Raw genomic sequence first — 9445 nt, forward strand, 5'->3', positions numbered from 1 at the left:
AATGATGATGAAATGAGGAATAATAGATTACTAGACATGTGTTGGAAAGCAAAAACAAAGAAGTCCCACGTCCTTGGACCTTAAGCAGGTGGAACAAAGTAAAAGTTGTAAAAGTCCCACAATGAAAACAGATGTGGGGTCTGGCTTTATATAAAAGAGAAGCTTCTGAGAATACACCCAAAGCTAGTATATTGTCGGTTGAAGACTATTCCAAACCGTTCTTAGGCTTACGCTTTTTTTTAAGGGTTCTCTTTGGTGTCTGGAAGGATTCATGTGGTGTTGTAAGGGCTTTATAATTTTTCAATATTTTTTTAGTTTCACAATCTTGGTTTAGTATATTTTTTAAAATTAAATTATGAGAGTTAAAAAAAGGTTAACTTTGTACATTGAGTATATTTTACCTTTATAAAACATGAGTTTTATTTTATTTTTTTCTAGGTAAATAATGCCTGTCGTATTTGGTATTTCTTGTTAAGTATAATTAAATATTTAAATTTCACTTTGACGAATGTTTGAATAAGTTTTAGATCATTTGTTAAAAATTAATGCTTTGAAATATAGTGAAATTTTACGAGTAAATGAAAATACAAAAAAAATATAATTACAAGGTAAATTTAGATTTATAATAAAATGGATAAATATTATAAGCTCCTCAATAAATAAAAAAACTATCAACTCAATGAATAAATATTAGTTTTTAGGATCCAAAGCAGAGGAATCTAATGCACTAGAAAGAATAGGGAAAGTTTTCATGAAGAAATAAACCATGATATTTATGAATCCATTGACAACTACTCCTGAAACCAGGGTGAAGATCTTCCCGAGTAGTCATATGATAGGGAGTTCTTGATTGAAAGTTACATTACTAAGTTTGATCCTAAAACCTAATCAGATCTTACACAAGTCATTCACTCCCCAGTTCCCACTGAGTTGACAACAGTTTCAACTTTTCAAGGTAGAGAAATGCATAACAGAGACCATGATGATTTTTGTTTTATTTAGTATTTGCCCATTGCAGGTGCTAAAGGCCAGGAATTAACTTCATTTCAAAAGTTACAAGCTATTTACTTAATTGAAGCACGATGACTAAGCCAATTCCACTCAGCAATCCAAGAGCAGTTTCCAATCCTATCAGGCCAAAGACAAACATGAGAATGCCCCAATGCTCCTTTAGTGCTCTGTTTTCTATGGAACTTTTTGCTATGAAACAGAGCATCAGAGCCTGTGTAGTTACACTGAAAAGAACCCATGGCTCTGTTGCAAACTGAACTACCACACATGGTTGCGACCTTCTGTGGTGGGTTGAAGGCACTACCCAAACCTGAAACCTCCATTGTTGCCATCAGTTCAGTGCTTGGTTCTCCCCTAAGGTCGAACATAGAGTTTCCCTCAATTTTCACCTCCTATTTGCAACAGCCCGTATCTATGTCATCTCTTCCACTGTAATTCTTAATCTCAAGTACTTCATTTTTGCTTCTGTCTTCTGGTTGCTTTTGTGGGTTTCTCCAAGTTTTTGTTGCTTTCCTCTATTCGTCTTTTGCCCTTGAGCCACCAGTTTTCTTCTCTCTAATTCTTCATCTCGTGTTACGTTTTCTTGCTCCCATTCATCATCAGCTTTTGCCCTCTATTCCACTGGCCCTTGGCTTTCCCATTGAACTTCATCTCCACAATTGATTTCTTGCTCCTCAGTTTTTTAATCTTGAAGACAGAGTGACAAACCCAAGCTTCTGGTTGGAGTTTCTCATGGCAATCCCCCCCCCCCCCCCAAAAAAAAAGGGAATAAATTTTATTAAGAACCCTAATCCCCAATTCTAGCCCCAATGTAGTTTCATAATCAAGAACAAAGCAAACACGATGAATTGTCTCCTCTCTCAACCCCTCTTCCTATTTATATACATAATCAGCCACTTGACTCACTAACTGAGTAACTGACCCCTAATTAATAATCAACTCTATTTATTCTACTAACTATGTAACTATGGGGATTACCTATCAATTTCTCTATCAACTATAATTTTAAAAAAACTAATCACTGTTTCAACTTTTCAAGGTAGAGAAAAGCATCAACACAGATTATGATGATTTATTTTCCATTCAGTGTGGCTAAAAGCTTTGAAAGGGATTATAAGTGACCACATACCTCTTTTTGTTCCTGACAGTGCAAACACCAGAAAGCACCATACATTTTAGCTCCTATGCAGTGCAAATGCCATGCTAGAGATAGTGCGAAAGGGCTTAACGGAGTTGTAATCTCAGTTGCAAAGTATGGAAGATCATTTTCAGCCAGGCTGTTAGTAAAAGTAGACAACAAAAAAGTTGAGGATTTCAAATTGTATGTTGCAAGCATAAGCATTCACCATGGTTTCATCTCCAATGGGAGTAGGAAAAAACAAAATAAACAAACATATAGCCATCCAAGGTTTATTTGAAAGAATAAACCTAGCCTTCAAACAAAAATTCTACTAGTAACCACCAAGTAAACAAAGCACCCTTTTCTTACAGTTCCACATTATACTGTTATAACATTATACAAATTACATTGTCATACACAAGGGCTGCTACTTCCATTTGCTATGTATTTGAGCTAAAATCCTAATCTGCTGGTTTTGGTCACATGACACACGGGGAGGCTAATAAAACTGAAGCATCTAAGAAACAGAACCACTAAGGAAACATTGGCCATGACCTGAAAGCCAGAAAGTAAAATCTTATGGGGAAAAAAGGCATAGACAAGCAAACATTGGCACACAGCAAGCAAAGGCAGGAGAAAACAACAATTAGAGATTAGTTTTTCATCTACTTTTGTTCAAGCTTGTGAAATGGCATTGATTGATATGTGATAGCAGAATTACACATTTGTTCCACAACTCATAGACAAATGGACTAGACAAATTAAAGTGATCTAAATGTCCTAACCAAGTTGCACAAAAAGTAACATTCACCTTGAGGAGGCAGATTTAGAATTGCTGTAGGATGTGTTCAGCGAGAGAATCACTAAGCTAGCAACAAGCAGTTGCATACCCAGTTGTTTAGACACCTCTTGCAATCCAATATCCTATCACAAAATTCAAAAAAAGAAAGTAACAATTTAGGCAATAACACGGAAAAGAAGCATAAACACATAAGGTTTTAAAAGGGTTAACATAACTAACCTACCTTGACTGTAACATAGAACAAGGTGAAGGACAAGAAAGCTGAAAGTAAACAGTAGGAGCAAGACGAGTCAGAGAATCTGGTGGTTAGAATGTACAAAAAATACGCACTAGCAGCTGCCATGGAGGTTGTGGCTCCAAGCAACACTACTTGAGCAGTTGATTTCTCAATCCCATACGCAGCCATCCCAAACAAGGCAAGAGGAATACCTAAAAATTGCAAAAAGACCATGTCGTTCATAACACAAATTCTAATAGCAATTACTTACAATTCAGTTAGTTACTTAGTTATATCACATTTCCGTAAAAAAAAAAAGGCAACGAAGCGATACCGAAAACGACGGCGTAATCACTGTCGAGTATTTTGGAGCAGGAGCCGCCGCCGACGGGGCAAAAGGCGTCTGCGCCGGTGAGCTTAAGGTAAGTGAGGTACAAGGTTTCGAGGAATCGATGCCGGCGACACCGGAGATCAACTTGTGAGTTCGGTCGGAGGGAGCATGCATGGCAGTTTCCGGCTCCGAAGAGGAGCATTTGAGAGGTGGCAACAACCTGATTTGGTTCGGAGAACGGTGGTCGCGAATCGGAGCGCCGCCAATGGAAACACGAGAAGACGACGGTAGTGACAGCGAGGCGAGGGTGAAGAAGGTAGTTGCCATTGAGAAAGCTTTAACCGTCTCTGGCTACTTCGCTCACCATCCCCTTCGCTCCTTCTCCTTCCTTCACAAATCACAAAAGAGTCAAAGCAAAATTGTCAACGGTGTGGATCTGGATCACTTGATTGGCCCGGTTCGTCGGTCTTGATGAGAATTATTGACCTCGTTTAAAGCCCAATATCACTGTCCGTATGGATCCTGTTTTTGCTTGAGTGAAAGGCATTTATATCTTGCACCTCTCATTTCACATCCAGTACTTCCTAAAAGACTCTAGCAGACAAAAATACTCTTTTACTCCAAAAAGACTATTTTGGAATAGGATACTTTTCTAGAAGAGCTATTCTGGAATATAGTTTTTCGAATTCCAAAATACCTATTATGGAGTAGCTTTCCATAATGATTATCCTATTCCTTAATAGTTATTTCAAATTATAATTTTTGTGTTCTAGAATAATTATTCCAAAATAATATAAGTACTCTGGAAAGCTACTTCGAAATAGGTTTTTTGAAATAGTTGTTATGGAATAAGTGACAAGATCGCCTAACCTCAACCGCGTGAACCTTCCTTCCTTCAACAACCACTCACTTCGACGCACCGTACATCACTGTCCCCTTTGTTGTGGTACTCGTTCAAGTCAAAATCACTCTGTTGTGGCATTGGGCGCACGTCAGGGTCGAAACTTACTAGTAAAATGGGGTTCTTAGGTGGTGGTGGGATTCGAGTGCGGTGCAGGGTGGGGTGGAGATTGGGGCGGAGGGAAGTGCAGGGGTGGAGGGTCGGCACAAGGCAGGTTTGAGGTCACCATAGGGGTGGAGGGTCGGCGCGCAAGGAAGAAGATAGAAGAAAGTGGGTGGGGCATTTTTGTCCATTCAGCTTCCTTTGGAGGTGCAGATTCAAATGAGAGGTGCAGGATTCAAATGGGCGACGTAACTGTCGGTATGGGCCCTATGATTGCTTGAGTGAAAATATCTAGGCCCAATAAAGAAGATCCATAAGTTCCTTGGGAGGTGGGATATGTAGTGCCACGTGTAGAAGAGTCTCTCCAAGCAAATCCGATGGGATTTATGAGGTGGAAACTTATCCATGACCTCAAGATTCGTGGATGGTGGGTCATCACTTTCTTCGTTTATCTGCAACTGTGTTACTTACTCATCGGACTTATCTGTGCTAAAATACCAGACATTACGTGTCATCTGACAAGATTCTATCCAAAACAAAAAATGCACCTCACTTATTTCACACATTTCTATACTACTATAACCTAAATCTGAGTCACGTGTATTTTAATTTGCAGATTTTGTGCTATTTTTTCGGACAATCAAATTTCTTTGACAAATGAGGTTATATTAGTATCTTATGTAAAAATGGATCCGTGATAAAATCATCATCAACGAAGTATTACCTACGTCATTTTATTTGATACTACATCATTATACGTATATAAAATCTTACATGTCCTATTGTTTATTAACTATTTTACTAAAATTGTGTTTTTTGTATAAAATTTTCCCCGGAGGCAGATAGATTGTTACGCATATCATACAAAATAAGTAAAACAAAATGAGCAAGTCTAAGAAGATAGTAAATCAATATCTGTGTAATAATGGAGTTGAATTTATCTTAAAACAAAGAACAAGAAGAAGATCCCTGGCAGAGTTGATTGCGTGGAAGCCCATTACTGGTCGTCACGAATGATTACGATGTCATTGTCTCCTTTATGTTATTCTAAGTCTTCTAATACTTTTAAGAGACATATTCAATTTTTTTATTAATCACATAAATTATTTTATTTCATATTTTTTTCATCAATAATATTCACATTAAGTAATTTCATCGAAAATTATAACTAATTTTCGACAAAAATCATAAACACACGTACAATAATTTCTTTAAAATATAATTTATTTCAAACCAACCTAATACTTAATCAAAATTCAAACTTTGTATGACTTTATTAAACGACCCAAGTCTTTTCTACTTGTGTCATCCGTTCTTTCTTTTCATATTAGTAGACAAATTCTCAAATTTTTAATGTAACATAAACAGCTCTAGAATATATTCAGCCAAAAATAAATAAAAATATCGGCTCTTCAACATTAATTAATTATATGTGTGGGGCCAATGGTTATGGTGCTCTCTTTCAAATGTTGTATTTGGCTTGGGAGCGGCAACCTTACGCATTAGATCAATATTAAAGCTAACCACTCGTTTGCATTTGTATGGTATATCATTCCAAGAATCTCAGCTGCAGTAAACAACGACCATGAAACTAATGACAGCAACAACAACGTTTGATGTCTCTGCCACTTGCTTCCGTGCCCCTCCTCCTTCGTGCTCAATGAATCCATGCCACACCAGGTCAAATAATTTAACCATTCTTCTATACCATATTGCTCTTCTTTTTCTAAAACTTCAAAGTGTTGTTACGTGCAGTTTTTCAGTTATAAACTCCCTGAATCCTCACAAGGGACGACGGATAAGCGTTGCTGTTCCACCCAAGTTTCCAAACTTCCGGTAAGCGTCAAGAAATGTGTTTTTCTCCTTCAGTGAGTGGAATTAAATTATTAGATACACAAGTATGGAACATAACGTAATATTTTCGTAATTAAATAAAAAAAAAAGGGCCCGGTACTTATACTGTTATACCTCATACCCTGAATAGAATAAAAAGATAAGCATAATATGGATCATGTTCTATTTGTGGTAGCTAACGTGCATAAGTCAAAACAATAGAATTTAAATATCATTTTTTACCTCTTTTGATCAATTCAAACGTAGCTTGTGAATTGTGACATGGGTTGTGATTAGTTATTAACTAAAGTGTGGTGTTATTGAAGGAGGGAAGCATCTCTGCAGGGGAATTTGGAGGCTATTAGAGTCCCAACTTCGGTGCCTGTGCGTGTAGCATACGAGCTTCTTCTAGCTGGTCATCGATATTTGGATGTAAGGTAAGTAAGAGATTAGTTACTACCACCAGTAACGTATACATAACATAACGCATAGAGTGTTTTTGGAATCATGTTGTAGAATCAGCCTAAAACCTTATCTCTTCTTCTTCCTCTATTTTGTGTGCAGGACCCCGGAAGAGTTCGATGCTGGACACGCTCCTGGCGCAATTAACATACCTTATATGTTCAGAGTTGGATCAGGTTCTATTTCAATTCTCAAAATTGTATATTAAATTATAAATACTATCATCTTAGTGGCAATGTTAGCAGCTGCTTTGTTGATTCCTAATGCCTCCCAAAACAAAAATAGCTACCTGATATAGCTTGTTCTTTGGACTTGGACTCTTCTATTAATTTATTGACATTTTGGTTTGGGAAAATACTTTCTTGTTTCTATGTTCAAAAATTTATATAGAAATTACTCAAAATAAATTTTATTATTTTCTATTTTCACCATTTCCTATATAACTACTTGGCCAAGGCATTTTATTTTCACTATCTTATGCATCCAATGAATCCGACCCAATTGATAGTTTCAACTTCAAGATGATGTCAATTGTGACTCAATTTTTCCTATCCCTGAAATGCAATTACTTTTGTTGAAAGTTCAAATTAAAATATCAATAGTGGTTACTTGCAAGAGAAGGTTATATATTTAGTGTTAAAACTAATACTCTAATATGGTAAAGTTATATACAGGGATGAGTCTTGTGGTCCTATGTATTTTTTATTTTGTCTAATTTGTTAATATATTCTCCATTCATGTATTCAGGGATGACAAAGAACAGCAACTTTATTAGAGAGGTGTCTTCACAGTTTAGGAAAGATGATGAAATTATTGTCGTGAGTGCATATCTTCATAAAACTATTATTCAGTCATTAAATTTTTTGTTATTTTTAGCACCCCTGCTTAATTTAGATGTTGACTTCTGGTTTCCCAGGGGTGTGAGCTTGGTAAAAGATCTATGATGGCCGCAAGTGACTTGCTAGCTGCTGTAAGCATTTTTTTTCTTCAATGCCTTAATTTTGGAATCCGAAAACAAGCATCCTAGTTTGTTTGAAAGTCTAAATAAAGTTTTATTTTTTCCACATCAAGACATCTTTCAGGGCTAGCTGTATACATTGACTATTTCAGCCTTTATAATCCTCTTTCAATTCTTTAGAAATAATGGAATAAGGTTGCTCTAAATTAACTTGTTTCTAAAGTTAGTTTTGTTATTTAATTTGAAGTGCAACAAGATCTTAAACCATTGAAATTTATGGATGAGTACAACCTTTATCATTCATGTTTAGAGGAATTTCTTCTTGGTTTCTTGTCATTCATGTTTCCTAAGAATAGTTTGATGCCTTACCATCTTGCAATATTTCTTCATTCTGCAGGGGTTCACTGGACTCACAGACATGGCTGGTGGTTATGCTGCATGGACACAAAATGGACTTCCAACAGAGCTATGAAGTGTTTCTGTTGGAACTGTAGCTGTAAATAGAATAAGTTTTGGGAGGAGTCCAATGCATGGAAATGCAGAAACACTTCACCAAGACAGTGACAATCTGACACTGGGAAAACAAAAATCTATAAATGGAAAATTAAATGTATTTGTCGATATCAACAATAAATAAAATGTTAATATATATCCAACTTTGCAAAGAAACTCTATTTCCTGGCTGAATATGTGTTGTTAATGATGCCTTCCCTTCCTTCCAATTCGAACGATGATATATTATTAATGAAAATTGCCTAGCCAAAACTTAATTCAACTCTAAGTTGATATCAAGTTTTTTTTTTTTTCCAAAAGAGAAAATTGTTGTGATTCATAATAGAGTTTCATGGCTATGTCAACTAACCAGCCTTCACTCTTCAACGCTGAACCATGAGCTGTAAGGTTATATTTATATTAAGAAGTGTTGAGTAAAATTTGGGATTTATCAAAGTTAATAATAGGACTCAGCTCTCAGTTTCAGCACCCGATGGTTTCAATATTCTAATTTCAAAAGTTGGACGCACATGGTAAATTTTCTTAAGATCCTTCAATGTGCGAGAGAAGAATCACTGATAGGCACAGTTGAATTGTTCAAAGTTTTTCTTTTTATGTCAGTTAGTGGAGCAGTTTATTAGGGGAATGGGTAGATGATGGCTTGGAGATGGTTGATATGACTAGTTGTTACAGATTTGAGAGTGGTGATGGTTCATAGTTGAAGATGGTGTTGGAGAATGTAGACCGAAACTTTTTGGTAGAGTATCTAAAACAACAGATTTTATAAAAACTGAAGAAAAAAAATTATAGTTAAGAAAATAATTACATGTTTGAATAATACACAGGTAAATCACTCGAATGAATCTAATTATGCCGTAACCTTATAAATAAGTTGCACTCAAACAATACAGCTTGAATTAATCTTTTTTTTATTCGAAGAATCATCCTCAACTCCAATGAATTTAATATATCTATCTTTACATGAACAAATTTCCTAATCTAACATCAATGAATCAAATTTCTTAATTTAATATTCAAAATACGCACTCAAGTAATATCAGTAAGAAATGTTGATAAGAAAATTTCTAATATATATTTTTATTATTATTGACTGAAAATTTTATTAAAATTATGCAATTTTATGTGTCTTATTTTCTTATTTATTGAGACTAATTCATGATTTTTAATTCTTAATAATCTTAAATCAATTCGAGTT

General features: G+C 35.6%; 1 protein-coding gene and 1 pseudogene across 2 annotated transcripts; one reads left to right on the forward strand and one right to left on the reverse strand.

Annotated features, from left to right (window-relative positions):
* Window positions 1–746: 746 nt before the first annotated feature.
* On the reverse strand, window positions 747–3957 carry LOC100800170 (thiol-disulfide oxidoreductase LTO1-like; annotated as a pseudogene). The gene is made up of 5 exons (XR_005891846.1): window positions 3485–3957; window positions 3157–3362; window positions 2943–3055; window positions 2141–2288; window positions 747–1698 (listed from the first exon to the last, which is right to left on the reverse strand). The product of XR_005891846.1 is annotated as a thiol-disulfide oxidoreductase LTO1-like (transcript).
* Window positions 3958–5975: 2018 nt separating this feature from the next.
* On the forward strand, window positions 5976–8424 carry LOC100305968 (rhodanese-like domain-containing protein). The gene is made up of 7 exons (NM_001248717.2): window positions 5976–6164; window positions 6240–6320; window positions 6644–6754; window positions 6882–6955; window positions 7527–7597; window positions 7696–7749; window positions 8135–8424. The coding sequence occupies exons 1-7, from the start codon at window positions 6070–6072 to the stop codon at window positions 8207–8209; spliced, it is 561 nt and encodes a 186-aa protein (NP_001235646.1). The 5' UTR covers window positions 5976–6069; the 3' UTR covers window positions 8210–8424.
* Window positions 8425–9445: the final 1021 nt, after the last annotated feature.

The sequence above is a fragment of the Glycine max genome, chromosome 1, assembly GCF_000004515.6.
Source record: "Glycine max cultivar Williams 82 chromosome 1, Glycine_max_v4.0, whole genome shotgun sequence".
Classification (NCBI taxonomy): Eukaryota; Viridiplantae; Streptophyta; class Magnoliopsida; order Fabales; family Fabaceae; genus Glycine; species Glycine max.

Coding starts and splice junctions, on each gene's coding strand:
- LOC100305968 (NM_001248717.2), top strand. CDS start 6,070: ATGAAACTAATGACAGCAACAACAACGTTTGATGTCTCTGCCACTTGC. Junction 6,165..6,239: donor ATGAATCCATGCCACACCAG/GTCAAATAATTT, acceptor TGTTACGTGCAG/TTTTTCAGTTATAAACTCCC. Junction 7,598..7,695: donor AAGATGATGAAATTATTGTC/GTGAGTGCATAT, acceptor CTGGTTTCCCAG/GGGTGTGAGCTTGGTAAAAG.